The sequence below is a fragment of the Malus sylvestris genome, chromosome 7 (genome assembly GCF_916048215.2).
Source record: "Malus sylvestris chromosome 7, drMalSylv7.2, whole genome shotgun sequence".
NCBI lineage: Eukaryota > Viridiplantae > Streptophyta > Magnoliopsida > Rosales > Rosaceae > Malus > Malus sylvestris.
This window is the reverse complement of record NC_062266.1, coordinates 14,762,539-14,779,713: the sequence shown is the minus strand read 5'-3', so window position 1 is coordinate 14,779,713 and position 17,175 is coordinate 14,762,539. Positions and strand designations below refer to the sequence as shown.

General features: G+C 36.9%; 1 protein-coding gene across 1 annotated transcript; it reads left to right on the top strand.

Moving 5' to 3' along the window:
- Positions 1-15,022: 15,022 nt before the first annotated feature.
- Positions 15,023-15,946, top strand: LOC126630124 (uncharacterized). The gene has a single exon (XM_050300269.1). The coding sequence runs from the start codon at positions 15,023-15,025 to the stop codon at positions 15,944-15,946; it is 924 nt and encodes a 307-aa protein (XP_050156226.1).
- Positions 15,947-17,175: the final 1,229 nt, after the last annotated feature.

Genomic DNA, 17,175 nt, shown 5'->3' with positions numbered 1-17,175 from the left:
TAGATGTCTAATGGTTACGTCCTTGATCTTTGATCATGTCAACGGCATTCCATTGGAGTGTCCACGGCATTGTTGGGGTCAAGCTATCTATTCATGTAGGCATATGAATGCACAACAAGGGATCTCTAACCTTCCATGGTGGAAGGAGAATACTCTAAGATATGATTCGTAAGTCTTTGGCCAAAGCAAATGAATATGACCTAGGAAGTTTGTTCCAATTCATATTCAAAGGAATCATATAGAAAAGTATCACATTGGATAATAGACATGCAACAAACTATCACTTAAACAATGTGATTAAGAGTATTGTATTAGAGAATGACCATATTGCATTGTAGTTGTAACTGGATAGGTTCTCCAACCAATTCTACTTAGCTTGGGTAACCATGACATACTGCTAGGTGTCACTCATGGTTTGTGGAAGCCCTAATGACTAGCAAACACTAATCATAAAGGGAGAATTGAAATGTGGTTTCAATTCACAATCGATCGTTAAGAGTAACAATTGCCCACTACCTCGCTAATTGGAACCTAATGGATCGTACACCGAGTAAGGGCGATAGTGAAGAAATTAAATGAAATGGATATGCAATTAAATGGTTTAATTGAAGAATGGTCAAGATTAATTAATTAGTTAATTAATTATACGAAAGGTTCATATTGGGCTTTTAAGTTGGTTTTGGGTTTCGGGGCCCAAAAGTGTTTTGGTCCATAAGGCCCATTATGTTTAAGTTGTATGACAACTAAAACAAAATGGGCAATAAGCCCAATCACAACATATAGGCCGTCCATGGTGAGGAGATGGTGAAAGTTTGCTTAATTGCAAGTTTGCCACTCACCAAAGAAAAGTGTTATAAAAGCAACTTTATAGCTATTTTCTCATTAGGGTTTTCTTTGAGGCAAAGAGGTGAAACATTTTCTCTCTTTCTCTCTACAAAGAGGCCGGCCACTTAGAGAGATTAATCTAGCAATCTCTTCTTCCCTAAGTCATCCATTTCATCTTCACACTTAACCCTTGGTGTGGAGACTTAGAGACACCAAACTTTTGGTGTTTTGGAGATCCTTTCCTTACATCCACAAAGTCCAAAGGAGCACAAAAGGAGAAGGAAATCACAAGCAATATCCAAGGAGCTAGGAGGTGACTTGAAGGCCCTCCACTTGGGTGAATCCCTTGTGTAAACAAGGATGAGCTTCAAGGGTAAAGAAACTCTAAATCTTTACTTCTCTTTAATGTTGTTAAAGAGTCTTTTGGTTCACCATATACTAGGCTTTGAAAGTCATGGGTTTTATGAATTGTTTTTTAATGCATGCCTACTTTAAAGTGTTAATAGTTTGCATATGTATTCAAATGTTCTTACTTGTTCTTAGCTAGGACAAAATTTTTCCTTCATGAGAATCATGTATAATGGTGATGTTGTTATTCTCAAGGTTGCTTCTATGGATAACATATAGATATCCATTGTCTAGGCCTACTACTCATCCATTTTTTAAATGAATTCAGAAGAGGTATCATCACTGATGTCCAAGCTGATTGGCTCTACTGCAACTGGGAGATTGTTGGAAATGTGCCCTAAAGCCAATTATATGATGATACTTTATGGACATTTCACACGCTAAACTAATCTATTTTAATATAAAGGGCAAAGATTATTTTTTAAAGCCTTCTCATATAAATGGTATATGCTTAAATGATAAGTCCAAGGAATACGTAATTGAGAGAATGTGATCTAAAGAATTTAGATTCATGAGACCATTCTCTTTCGTATACATATCCTAAATGTTCCTCATCATAGAATTGCCAATTGGGCATTGACAGTCAGTTAAGATCAGTAGGTGTTATGTCTTTTCTTAGAGAAAGTGACTAGTCTCGAGTCAATGGTGTCACTGACACCAAGACAAGAATGTAGGTGCTCAATAGAGAATGAGTCCATTGAACACGATCAACAAGGAGTTCTTATACTCATGGTTGGGATAATGCAAAGTAGTCTTTTGACCTAAGGCATCATAGTTGTCTTATGGTTAGGCCCTTGATCTTTGACTATGTCAAAGTCACTCCGTCAAAAGATGTCCACGGCATAGTTGGGGTTAAGCCACTTAGCCATGGAGGCAAGTGAATGCATAACAAGGGATCTCTAACCTTCAAATAGTTTGAAGGAGAATAATATATGATATGATTAAGATCTTTGGCCAAAGTATAAATGAGATTAATTCGTTCCAAATCACATTCAAAGTAATCATATAAGTAAGAGAATCATATTAGATAGTAGACATGAATACACTATCAAATCAAACAATGTGGTCAAAAGTATTGTATTAGAGAAATACTGTATTGCATTGTAATCCCAAACTGAATAAGATCTCCACATCTTCTGATTAGCTTGGGTAGCCATGACATACTGCTAGGTGTCACTCATGGTTTATGGAAGCCCTAAAGGTGTATAATCACTAAAGGAAGAATTGAAAAGTAAGTTTCAATTCACAATCGATTTGAAGAGTTCTAATCGCTCACTATCTTACTAAAAGGAACCTAATGGATCATACACCTGTAAGGTAGGGATTGAAGAAACAATGGAGCTGAGTAAGGTTAATTAAATGGTTTAATTATTTATGGCTTGGATTAATTAATATGTTAATTAATCAAACAAATAAGTTCGTTTTAGACCTCGAGTTAGTTTTAGACCTCAAGGCCCAATGGGCTTCGAATGTCAATTCCAATAATGGGCTTCAAATGTCAAGTCCAATAACTCAAGTTGTATGACAACTTGAAAACACAAAGGGCAAGAAACCCCAACGAACCCACATGGCCGGCCATAGAGAGTGTGAAGCAGAATTGGTTTTAATTTCAACTATGCCACTCAATGTAAGTGGCTATAGAAAAGAAATTATAACCCATTCCCTCATAAAGGTTTTCTAGAAAGAAAAGAGAAAAACACAAAAGGCTCTCTCTTCTCTTAGGAGGCTTGCCATCCTAGGAAGAATGGACTAGCATCCATTTTTTCCTAGGTCACTCATCTTTTCCTCAATGCTCTCCTTGGTGTGGAAACTTAAAGGTTCCCTTTCTTGGGAACTTGGAGAATCCATTCCTTCATCCATATCCAAGAAGTCTTGGAGCCAAGAAGCAAGGTTCCTCCATCCACATCCATGGAGCCAAGGAGCAAGGAGACTAAGGAAAGAAGACCCACACATGGGTGAATATCCTTTGCTAAACAAAGAGGTGCTTCAAAGGTATAAAAGTTTCTTAACTCTTTTCTTTAAGATTTAAGTTGAGTCTTGGTTCACCACAACTACTAGGCCTTGAATTTCATGGGTAACGTTTTGTTTTTTAGTGCATACAAGCATGATTCCGTCTTTAATTGTTAATTGCATGCATAGATGTTGCTCAAATGAACTTGTTTTCACAAATTATTCCTTTAGATCACAAGTTTGTGCCTTGGGTGCTCTTGCTCCTTCGGCAGAGTTGATGTAGGGGTGGAAGGGACAGCAGAGAGATCTTTTGCCTTGCTTTAGGTTGTGACGCCCAAAGTGCCACCATTTGCGGCAAGGATGCCTTTGTTCTACGCGTTGGTAGCGAAAGCAGCTTGATCCTTTCTTGGTGCCATTTGTTTTTTTGTGGATTTGAAGACAAAGATGAGAGGCAAAGATGTCCCACCAAGCATGCCAAATTTGTAAACACGAAAGTTCTATACCAAATGAAATGAGAACACATGTACAAAGTACATTTGTATTGATTTGAATTTGTAGGTTACAATCACGGTTTACAATTTTCCTCTTATTCAATCTTTAAACTTGATATAGATGCATAGATAATTGATCCAAAGGTCACGATGACTTGATCCCGGATGAGCGATTAAACGATTGCTTCAAGTTTTGAGCTTGAAACAAAGCGTGGATGGTCTTCACCTCAGGTTTAGGGTTGTGGCAAAGGGAGTGTTGATGTAGAATTTTGTTAATTCAAGAGTCTTGGCGACTTGATCTTGAAATGAAGATCGTTACAAGTTTTGAGCTTGCAACAAAGTCTTGAAGGAATCGGCATGAGTGCTTGTTAATTCTTCAAGGGAATGCTTCGACTTTGGTCGAATAAAATCTTCAGTTTTGGTTGTGCTTTCTTCGAAGAGAGCTTTGGCAGCATATTAGCCTTTAAAGATTTGGCAGAGGTTCTTCTGAATGTAGAAATTTTCGACCCTTATGCTTATGGGAGGACCTTGTATTTATAGGCTTCTCAAGGCTTGCCTTTGGGTGGATTTGGCTTTGATTTATGTCCTAATTTGTTCATGGGAGACTTTAGGGATGTTGTGTGTCTTAATTTCAGCCACTTTACTCCCTTGGCCAAAATTATGAGGCCTTATTGCCTATTTTGTGAGCAATCTTCAATTCTTGCTTGTTTATGAAGATGCCTTAACTTTCTTTCCAGTTTTGAGAGTATTTTGATCCCTTGCCAAATTTAAAAGTGATTCTCCCTTGTTTGCCGAGTTTTTGGGGAAGTTTTCTACTTCCTTTGCTTGATTTGCGCCACATGTCATTGATGACTTGTCCATTTGTGATGAGTCATATGCCGAGTGAAGCTTTATGATGCATCATTTGTATGCAACAAAATTTACATGTCTACAATTTTTAACTAATTAATTGTCTTCTTGACTCTACACTTGTTTGCATGATGGCCAAACTTACCATATTTGTAACCATTAACTTTGTTTTGGTCTTTGGAATAATTTTTTTTTAATGATTTTTTCTTCCAATTTTTGTTAGGTTTGCTTTTTTCATAGCGTTTATTGGTGTTAAAAAAAAAATTTCGTTGCACTTGTCATACTTGTGATACCTTTTATTTGTTTATTGGGATATCTTTATATTCTCTTCATTTTACTAGAAGGGGCAATAAGGGGTAAACCATATTGTTCACAAAACGTTCTTAAATATGAAACATTTAAATATGTTCACCAAAATAATGAAGTCAAACAGATTAGTTGTTTCATCTACAAAAATAAAATTGTTTCAAACCAACATAAGATTCTTAGGATACAGCATCCATCAATCAATAATCCAACCTATAGACAAAGTCATCCATATTGCAGATAAATTCCCAGATGAAATCACTGACAAAACCTAACTCCAGAGATTTCTAAGATCATTAAATTATGTTGCAAAATTAAGAGAACAATGCAAACATTATTTGATAGGCTCAAGACTAACCCCTAATGTTGGTTTTCTACTCACACTTCCATAGTCAAACATATTAAGTCTCATGTCAAGACATTACCTTGTCTTGGAATTCCTACAATCAATTCATTCAAAATTGTTGAAACTGATGCCTCTGATATTGGTTACTGAGGTATTATTAAACAGTCAACTCATCTTGGCGCTCTTAAACAAATTGTTCGATTCCATTCAGAAGTCTGGAATCCAGCTCAAATTGTTCGATTTCCTAACAAGAGCGCTTTTATATGGAAAATATATCGGCACGAAATCCTAATCAAAGGACTATTCCCTCCTCTCTCAACCCTATCAAAAGAGAATCAGTCAAGCAAGAGTCAAGTTTTGTACCATACTCAGCCAGTAGTTCAGTAAACCATTTCACTCCCTTAGGTTCTACCGAAGGAAATTTCCGACCAAACTATCAGTCAGCCTTAGTTACACCATATGATCCTTACAAAACCTCAGTAAGACCATCATAACCGATGATCAATTACAATCAAACCTCCCCTTACAATCCAAAATCATCCACTGAATATTTATTCAGTTACCCTCCATGACATACCCCAACTCGTAATGTCCACTTGGACTCCGAATCGAGATATATTGTCCGACACCTGGAAGGTGACGAAGCCATAAAGTGTAGTGTAGTGGAATATGTGAATAAATTTAAACCTAAAAATGCCTAATTTTAAAAGTGCGCTTGTGAGCGAGAATGAACCAATTTCACACATGATGTCAGAGCATAAGTAAAGTACATTAAGGTAGGATAAGAATTATATCATCAAAGGTAGCCACCTATACCGAGATTTGCCAAGAATTCTCGTCGACACGAAAACTCCGCTACTAATACCTACAGGGGCGAAAAACAAGTGTGAGTGGGCCTAAAAACAAAGCTTTGTAAAATCCTTTTCAAAAACATAATAACCCATTGTCGTAAAACAAGTATAGTTTCCAAAATATACATACAATAGTATGAAAATTCTTACCAGATCCAACAGTATCTCAAGAATGCAATACTTCACAAACTTTTACAAAAACAAAACATGACGTCTGTCAACACATATTCTCACATAAATAAACATAGCATATCGAGTGCTCATCAACACATGCTGACACACGAGTTCATGCAGAGGTATTCTAGCACGAACAGGATTGGGTGTAACAACATATACGCTCTAGTACTACAATCACGCGAAGACTAGTGTTATGCGCAACATATACGAGTCCTAATTGCCTATAGCAATCTAGGATAGGACTGAGACCTACAATGGATCCAAAGTGAGCGTACGGTGTGATATGCACATACACGTGAAAGACTGACCCTAGCCCAGGCGATTACTAACACCAATGCAGAAAATGATAAGCAGATAACATAAATATAGTCATGCAATAGTGATTCGATTATTCATAGTCGTAAATTTAGCTAAAGCATCCCATACGGTTTATAATGACTTACTAATTCTCATCATTATGTCATTCACCATAAACATTAATTTAATTATGGCAGAAGTTCATTATTAGGTGTATATATGGAAACTAATAATATATATGTATATATATCAAAGAAAGACCCACTCACAAATCATGTCATCGAGTCGAACCCGCCTGGTAGCATCGAAAGTCCTTACGATGCGTTTCACCTAGAATGAAACCATTTACGTAACTATATAACGTACTGACGAATAAACGTGTTTTTCGCACAAAGTACGTCTAATAAAGGAACTATTTTAAAACGGTCAAATTTCAAAAAAAGGAGGGCGGATTAGGGTTAGGCATATCGAGAAACCTAAGGAGGGACCTCAGGTTCCTCTACACGCCACCGCACGTGCTGCTATGCACCGCCACAAGGTGGCTGCACTAGCAGCCATGTGCCGCATGCGCCACCCTGCTGACTCACCCATACACACCCATGCACTGCGAGTACAATTGTACTCGCCTTCCTCACGAGTTCCTGCAGTTTTGTAGGTTTTTGGTCCAATTTCCATAGCTCCAAACAAGCTCACATCTCAACCAAAATTGATGATTCAAATACCTAAATGAAGTAGGAAATGCAAGGAATAGATCTATACTGGAGCGAGGCCGAGATAAGGTCAAAGTTTGCCGAAAAAAATCTTGTGAAAATGGCCTAATGACCATGGTTCAAGCTTCCAAAATTTCTTGGAAAATTTCCCCCGAGATGTATCTGCACCTAAACACTACCAAATCGTATTTTGAAGGTTAAAGGCCTTATCAGGAGTTCAAATACAATAAGATTTGAGTTTGAGGGCTCTTAAGGCTTGCCCTTGGTCGGAAAATCGAAAACACGTAGGACTTGGGTTCATTAGATGGTGATGCGCTGTTGCATCTGTATGCCAGCTAAGGCAGAGAGAGACGAGAGAGATAGATGATGAAAGAATGAGGGAGTATCATGACTGTCGGCAATGGTGATTATGTGATAAAGGGTCTCGTTGGAATGGGTGAGCGGTTGCGTTTTGATGGTTTCTGCAAAACAGAGAATAAGGGAGAAAAGAGGAAAGAGCTGAGAGGGTTAGAGGGAAAGAAAGATGAGTTAGCAATCTATGAATGGTGATGTAATGTGAGGAGGGATTTGAAAAAACAATAAATGAAAGTTAGTCCCGAGAGAAGGAAACACGGGAGTGAGGGAAAAGAGTGGGTTGTGGGTCCCACTCGGCTGACACTCCAATCCCATAAAAGACAAAACAGAAAGAAAATCTCTTTAAGTATGAATTTACCAAATCGCCCTTCATGTTTGTAGTTTCGTAAAATTTTTATCGTAACTCCGAATTCGATTCCACTTGCGCCCATGCGTTTGTAATGGCGAGCACTACGAGGATATGCTAAAAGAATATTTCATATGTCTCACAATACACTAGTCAATGAAAGTTGACATCCTTGCCTCTAAGATTAATAAAATCATAAAATTAGGGATGGGTTGTCAGAATCTACCCACCTTAAAAAAAATTTGTCTCCAAAATTTGAAATCATTTGTTAAACAAAAATAGTGAAAAGACAGCAAAAAAAAAATATAAAAAAGATATCAAGTTAGAGCAGTTGCATAAAAGAGAATGACATTATGTCGCAATCAGAGTGCAATGATTATTCTTTCATGCTCCCAAACTCATTCTTTCCTTCTCCTTTAGCACCATATTGTAATATAATACCTTTAGAAAAGCATAAGATCAAAAATATATACATAATAACATGTTGTAAAAAAGACATATATAATATCATGAAAAGTTTAAAATAGTTGTACTGAAATCCAACTGAACATAGAAAATTTTCACCTACGCACTCGTAGCGTCACGTACTCCGAGAATAAATGTGTAGTATCTTTGGGTCACGCCCAACAATAAATAAATAACTAAATAAATAAGTAGGTAAAAATACTAACGTAGACGACCTAATTGTCTACTTACTTCACGAACCCAACAAATAAGTTATTGATATTACGGTCTGCAGCCCGCAATACCGACAACTCATTGTTGTCCTGATATATAACAAATTCCCGAGGGTGCAATATTACCATCTTGCCCCTCATTGGGAAATACATAAATCATCTTATTAGCTCCTCGACCACCCTCACGTGCTACCCTCTCGAGTGACAACGCAAATAGCACACAATTTCCTAAATTGTAATCTTGATTATTCAAATACATATTCACAATACTTATCTATCAATCATGTACTGTGCGTAGAATCTCTATACCACGGCTCAAATAGTACCATAGCCAAACCAGAATAATAAATATCATCGTACGCAACATAAGCAGAGATAAGTGTCTAACATAATTGGCTAAAACTGTAAAACATACAAAAGTAATATGTTCTCTAAGGTCTGGATACTTCATTCAGACGGACTGTTAGTCTGAGGGTGAAATGTGGTATGTGACAAAACTTAATACACATGACCTTCAAGTATACTTCCCAAGACTTTGGAAGCGAAACGTGCATCACAGTGAGATACAGTAATGTCATGTACCCTATGCAACCGAACATTGTAATTCATATATGCCTCAGCAAGTAGATTCGTTATGAATTTCTCTCAAATTTAGTGAAAAAACTGTGTCGAGAAGACTAAAAGAACAATCAAGAATTTGAAAGTCAAATCAAGTTCATCAATCTAGAATACAAAATAACTAGATTAAACGTATAACACCTCACTACAATGGTAGCTTCTGGAATATTCAATCACCAACGATAAAGATTCGTTTAGCAGAGTATTTGTTGGGTGTTTGAAGAATTAATGATCAGAACTAGATTTCAATATTTGGGCAATTCTTTTAAAAGGTTTGTCTATTTCAAGAATAATACAAGGTGTAGTAAGGCGGACACGTACCCAAGATTGACTGAAATCCCTTCCAGCACAATGAGGTGAATATGGAATTACAGTCAGAGTAGATACTGATCAAAACATCAGAAAATCCAATAAATTCAACAATGAATAATTTTACCAAGTGGTCAAAATGTAGTCCCTATGGAGCACTGGAAAGTGGATTAGCTTGTCAGGTCGGTCGATAATCACTAAAGCATCACCATAATCTCCACAAGTATATGATACCTCATACCGAGAGCTTATGGTGATATTCCTCAGTTGCATTTGGATACAGGAAATGACTATAACCACTCAAATTATTTCTTGATGATTTAAAAATAACGTCAAGTCGATGCTTGTGAACTCCAACTGGAATGGGATAGAAAAGGCTGGAAATATTTAAGGGTAGATATGTCTTTTACTGTGGTAAATAGTGATTACGCTTACATAACCGGGGTGATACACAATAGTGCAATCGTAGACGTGGATTTGATATCCCCATCGACATTATAAAACATTTAGTTTATCTCAATGAAGATGTATTTGAGAAATCTAAGGTTGGTAGAGGTTCTGGACATGTTTCTCCACAGAGAAATGTCATCCAATTTTCAAGTCAAGATGGTAATTGTTGACTTTAAGTCATGAGTAAGGTGGTTCATTTCATACGGTTCTAACTGTTGGGAAACATAAGTGACATTTTTAAATGTCACCCCGATTGGGTTGCCAAATTCTAGGTACGACCCTAAGGTTCGGTCTTTCACCTTCGCAAATAGGTTCGAGGTTCCTTACTTAAGGTGTTTGGTTGAATAAATTCCTAATCAATAAGCTTTCGTAACTATGTTCTCTCAATGATGTAGGGGTTGTTCGAAAAACACAAGGAAAATTGGTGTACTACGAGGAAGTGAGTCCATAGTGTACTTCACTTCACCATTTGGTGATATCCCAGTTAAACTTTTTTTAGGAATGTGGCCAAAAGTATGTCCTCGAAACATACCATACTACTTCCTTTCACTACGCCATATCGTAATAGGTCTTCACAACTTTCTTAATATTCAATTTGTGCTTCAAACTAATATTTGCTTGTGGAAGTGATTAGAAAGATGGCTGATCAAAGTGGTTTTAGTTACCTAAGTGGGAAAATATGGTTAAAACAACTGCGAGTTTATTGTCCTTCTAAAAGGCTTGTTTCTAAGTTTCCACGATTTAAATTTCTTTTGCTCCGGTAATCACTGTTAATCAGTCTATCTATCGCGCTACTAATTAATGCACATATGATACTTTTGATGTTTTTAATATTGTTTGTTACCCTGAAATTGTGAATCGGCGTTCTGGCATAAAGGTATCACTCTAAGATACTAGTACCTATGTCCGGTATCAGAAATCATACCGCTTGAATACTAGTTGACAGCTTCTGGATATTGGACAATATCGTCAATTAGTAGCGCCACCGTAGGCTGATTAAGCCTGCTCGGGTGGATGGTTTCGAATGATTGGTAAAGAATTGGTCTTAGGAAGTCGTTTCATTAATTTTAGGGAAAATACTTACTACTTCTAGGATTTCTACTGACTATAGGTATAAAACTCATACTCATCGGCCTATACTCATCGAAATGACGAGTACAACATCGAAAGGAAATTTGAGACTAGTGTTGGTGGGAATGTCCTAAGGCCAGAAAAAAGAAATTGCTAATAACTTACTTCAGAACATGTCTAAAAAGATTCGATCTTCCTCCTGAAGATCCATAATTTTAACTAGTGCGTTTGAGGAAATTAGTGCTATCAAGGACCAAAAGTGATTGTCCCCTATATGTTATTCCTTCGAGTGCTACCCCTTTAGCACCACATTCTCAGTCGGGACATTTCTAGAAATTTTGACAAAAACTAAAACTTCGTAGGAATTCTAATAGGTGGTATAAAACTACATTAGCCCTGCATCAAGGCCATCAATTCATTCCAAATTGGAATTTTTCCTTGGCAGCAAGTTTCTTTGTTTAAGTCTAAGGGCGGTCGCCAAAACAATTTTTCTAGAATGTCAATAAGTAGCCTAATCCGCGCAAAACTCAAGAAAACCCAACATGTTTTTCGTATTCGACGAGGTGGCAAGATTTGACAATTAGGTTTAGGAACCGAGAATGCTTACATCACGCGGGTGATGAATGCAATACTGCCCAAACTTATGCTATGATATCAAACTGACACACCCTGACCCGTAACGTCCACTTAGACTCTGAATTAAGTTATGCTGGCCAACACCTGGAAGGTGACAAAGCCATAAAGTGTAGTGTATTGGAATATGTGAGTAAATTTAAACCTAAAAGTGCCTAATTTTAAGAGTGCGCTTGTGAGCAGGAATGAACCCATTTCACACGTGATGTCAAAGCATAAGTAAAGTACAGTAAGGTAAGATAAGAATTATACCATCAAAGGTAGCCATCTATACTAAGATTTTTCAAGAATTCTCGTCGACACGAAAGCTCAACTACTAATACCTGGAAAGGTGAAAAACAAGGATGAGTGGGCCTAAAAACAAAGATTTGTAAAAACCTTTTCGAAAACATAATAACTCGTCGCTGTAAAACAAGTATAGTTTCCAAAATATAGATACTAAGTACAGTATGAAAATACTTACCAGATCTAGCAGTATCTCAAGAATGCAATACTTCACAAAATTTTACCAAATAGAAGCATGACATCTATAAACACATATTCTCACATAAATAAACATAGCATATCGAGTGCTCATCGACACATGCTGACACACTAGTTCATGCAGGGGTATTTTGGCACGAACAAGACTGGGTGTAACAATATATAGCTCTAGTACTACAATCACATGAAGACTGGTGTTATACGCAGCACATATGAGCTTATGGTGTGATGTGCACATTCACGTGAAAAACTGGCCCTGGCCTAGGCGAGTACTAACACTGGTGCAGCAAACGATGAGCAGATAACATAAATATAGTCATGCCATAGTGATTCGATAATTCTAGACATCATCACATTATTCATAATCTGAAATTTAGCTAAAGCATCCCGTACAGTTTATAACGACTTACTAGTTCTCATCATTACGTCATTTACCATAAACGTTAATTTAATTATGGCAGTCATAAAGAAAGTTCATGATTAGGTGTATATATGGAAACTAAATATATATATATATATATATATATATATATGTATATATCAAAGAAATGCCCACTCAAAAATCATGTCGTCGAGTCAAACCTGCCTTGTAGCATCGAGAGTCCTTGCAATGTGTTTCCCCTAGAAACAAAATCATTTATGTAAATATATAACGTACTAACGTATAAACGCGTTTTTTGTACAAAGTACGGCTAATAAAGGAACTATTTCAAAATTGTCGAATTTCGAATAACGGATGGCGGATCCGGGTTCGGCACGTCGAGAAACCTAATGAAGGACCTTAGGTTCCTCCATGCACCGCCACAAGGTGGTTGTATTGGCAACCACATGCCGGACACGCCACCATGTTGACTCCCCCACTCGCGCCTACGCATCTACAAGTACAACTGTACTCACCTTCCTAACAAGTTCTTGCAATTTTACAGGTTTTTGGTCCAACTTCCAGAGCTCTAAACGAGCTCAAATCTCAACCAAAATTGATGATTCAAAGACCTAAGTGAACTAGTTAATGCAGGGAATAGATCTATACCAAAGTGAGGCCGAGATAAGGATGGAGTTGGTCGAAAAAATCCTTTGAAAGTGGCCTAATGACTGATAGGGATTTTACAATACACAAAAACGGGCTAAAAACTCCTATAATACTTGCAAGAATGACATGGTTATTGTAGTGTAAACGGATCTCGCAAGGTCGTTCTCCACAGGGATTGTTAAATAAATCAAAGCAAATCAAATTCCAATTAATTGTTGTAAAGCAGAAAGTTGAGATGATTGATTTTGTAACCTACTTAAATTAAAAACGAATTTAATTGATAAAAGTAAACTAAGCTGCAATATTAAAGATGAAGAAAAAGGAAACAGTATTGGAGAAATCAAATTAAAAAAGCACTAGGGATCCGCCATCACCTTAACAATCCTATATAGTTCTCTCAATTACTTATAATATATACATGCATATTTTGAAGGTTAGGTTTTCCTAATATATGCCTACTTACAGTGGCGAAGCCACATAAGGACGAGGAGTGGTGACCCCTCCCCTCTCTGGAAAACACAACTGAAGCCGAGGTTTCGCCCTTCCCCTCACCGAAAAACCCAACCTCTCCATGTCTGTTTTGGCTCCGATGAGCTGGTTCTGCTGCGTGCAGCAACAAACTGGGTACTTTTTTTTCTTTTTAAATCCAGGCCAAAACGACGTCATCTTGGTCCTGGTAAAAAAAAATTAAAAAAATTTCAAGTCAGGCCCTTCCATGTCTCATATCTGTTTCAATGTTTGAAAAAAACAAAAACAAATTTATATGTATTGGGGGGAGCGCGTGGTATGTCCCCGGTTCCTTCACTCGGTTAGCTCGCGTGTCGTGCTTTACCATTCCAAATTTCTCCCTTCACCAATCAGAGATAGAGAGAGAGCAAAGCTGCTCCCAAAATCCCAGCAGCCTAAGCCTGCAGCCAATGCCCAACCCCAACGGAACGGAAAATAATTCCCTATTGGCTGATTTCTGTTGGTTTTTTGCTACCAACACCAGCCACTCCAACCGCTAAGCCGACTTCTAGCCTTCAATTTCAAAGGTAAATTTTTTAATTCTTAAATTTGTAATCTCTAACCCTAATTAATTATTTAATACAAATTTTGTTTAATTAGTATAGAATCATATGGTAATGCATAATATGGTTATTGGTTATTGATTATTGATATGATTCTATGATTATTGATTGATATGAAATTATGAAATTATTTTTTAGGGTGAAAATTAAAATTTGAATTTTTGATTAGTTGTATTCATATGATTAGTTGAATGAATTTTTTATTTATTGAATAATTTATATGCTTATTGGTATTGATTAATTGAATTGTTGGTTGGGTTATTATGAATATTAGTATAGTCTACTCTAGGATTAAGAGTCTAAGAATTTTTTTTCTTTCCATTTTACAGTTACGTAATGGAACGATATTATAAGAAACAATGCTTAAATCCTCCTTCAAACATTTCGGGTAGTCATTCTCCTTCAAATATTCCAAGTAGTCCTCCTCTTCCTCTTTCAAATATTCTAAGAAGTCCTCCTTCGAATATTCCAAGTAGTTCACAACAAAGTGAGCCCACTGAGTTGGATGAAATATTGGCTAATCTTCATGCAGACCCTGGATATAGACATTGAATGCTTGATTATCCACCTAATTATTGTGAAGCAATTCGTAGACACTATCTCCAAAATGATCCTTGTCAACCTAGAGACCACATTATGCCAAGAAAAGTTATCAACAAAAGATGTTTTATCACCGGTTGGTTTGATAGGTTTAAGTGGTTGGAGTATAGTATATCAAAAGATGCTGCATTTTGTTGTTATTGCTATCTTTTCAAATGTGATTTCGATCAAATGGGTGGCACTAGAAGTGATGTCTTCACTGAGAAAGGGTTTACAAATTGGAGGAAAGGACCCAAAAATCTTCGAGCCCATGAGGGAGGTGTTGGAAGTCTTCATAATAAAGTTGTACGACAAGCTAGAGATTTGATGACACAAAAACAACACATTGAAACATTTGTGATTAAGCAAACCAATGAAGCTCGCAATAATTATCATACTTTCTTGAGTGCCTCACTTGAGTGCACAAGATGGTTGTTGGGAAAAGGTTTGCCTTTTCGTGGTCATGAAGAATCGTTGAAATCAAGCAATAGAGGTAATTATTTGGAGCTTAACCAATTTCTTTCCAAGCATAATAAGCCAGTTAGGAAGTTTGTGTTTGAGAATGCTCCCAAGAATCTTAAGTATACATCTTCCGATATTCAAAAAGATCTTGTCTGTGCTTGTGCCATTGAAACTATAAATGCAATCACTAAAGATATGGAAGGTGAATTTTTTTCTCTTTTGGTTGATGGATCACGTGATTCTTCAACTAAACAGCAAATAGCGGTGGTATTGCGTTATGTGAACAAAAAAGGAGAAGCAATTGAAACGTTTTTGGGTGTGCAACATGTCTCCTCTACAACTAGTAGCTCGCTTGAAGAGGCTATTGAGAGATTCTTTGCTACAACACATTTGAGTATGTCTAAGTTACAAGGACAGGGCTATGATAAAGCTAGTAATATGAAACATGAGCTAAATGGCCTTAAAACAAAGATTTTGAACAAGTATCCTCAAGCATTTTATGTTCATTGTTTTGCACACCAACTTCAACTAGCTCTTGTAGCTGTTACAAAGGGAATTGAGGGTGTCACCATTTTCTTCAACAATGCTAGTATTTTGGTCAATACTATTGGATCATCATGTAAGCGTCGTGATGCATTTAGAGAGAAACAATAAGAACAAATTAAGAAAGCTCTTGATATTGGTGATCTTGGAATGGGTAGAGGGTTAAATCAAGAGAGTAGTCTCATGCGTCCTTGTGATACACGTTGAAAATCACATTATGTTACTATAGTTAGTATTATTGTCATGTTTAAAGCCGTGGTGGAGGTGCTTGAATGGATTAAAGATGATACAAATCAAGACAATTTCGATGAAACAAGTCAGTTATTCCATAACATACACACTTTTGATTTTGTGTTACACCTTTTTTTTATGAGACTCATATTGGGAGTTACAAATGAGTTATCACAAGCATTGCAAAAGAAAAATCAAGATATTGTGAATGCAATGGCATTAGTGGAAGTATGCAAGTAAATACTACAATCCTTGAGAGATGATGACTTCGGGGACTTGCTTGATGATGTACAAAAGTTTTGTCAAGAGCATGATATTGTCGTTCCTAACATGGAGGATTTGCATTTTGTACCCAGAAAATCAAGGCGTAAAGCTCCAAGACTCACAAACGTCCATTATTATTGTGTTGACCTCTATTTTTAAGTCCTTGATACACAATTAAAGGAATTGAATGATCGCTTCAATGAGGTAAATACCGAGTTGCTTCTTTGTATGGCATGTTTAAGTCCGGTGAATAATTTTGAATCTTTTGACAAAGCAAAAATTGTTAACTTTATCCTCAAAATTTTGATCGTATGGACCTCATGAATCTTCCAATTCAACTTGACAATTACATTCATGATATAAAGATGCATAATGAGTTTTCATCATCGAGAGGAATTGGTGATCTTGCAAAGGAGTTGGTGAAGACCGGGAGGTGTGCAAGCTACATATTAGTGTATAAGCTTCTTACATTGGCTTTGGTGTTACCAGTTGCAACCGCTTTGGTGGAGAGGGCTTTTTCCGCTATGAAGAGTGTGAAAACACCATTGCGTAACAAAATGGGAGATCAATGGTTAAGTGATAGCATGCTTGTCTACATTGAGAGAGATGTATTTGCTTTAATTGATAACGAGCCTATTATGCAACATTTTCATGATATGAAATCATTGGCAACAATTGTAATTTGTTTATATTGATAAATTATGGAAGACATTACTATATAAAATGATTTGGTTGTTGCTATTATTTTGAACCTTGCACTCTTTTAACTTCGCCCCCCCCTCCGTCAATTTCTGGCTTTGCCACTGCCTACTTAGACCCCCAACATAGAGCGTATATCAAACATG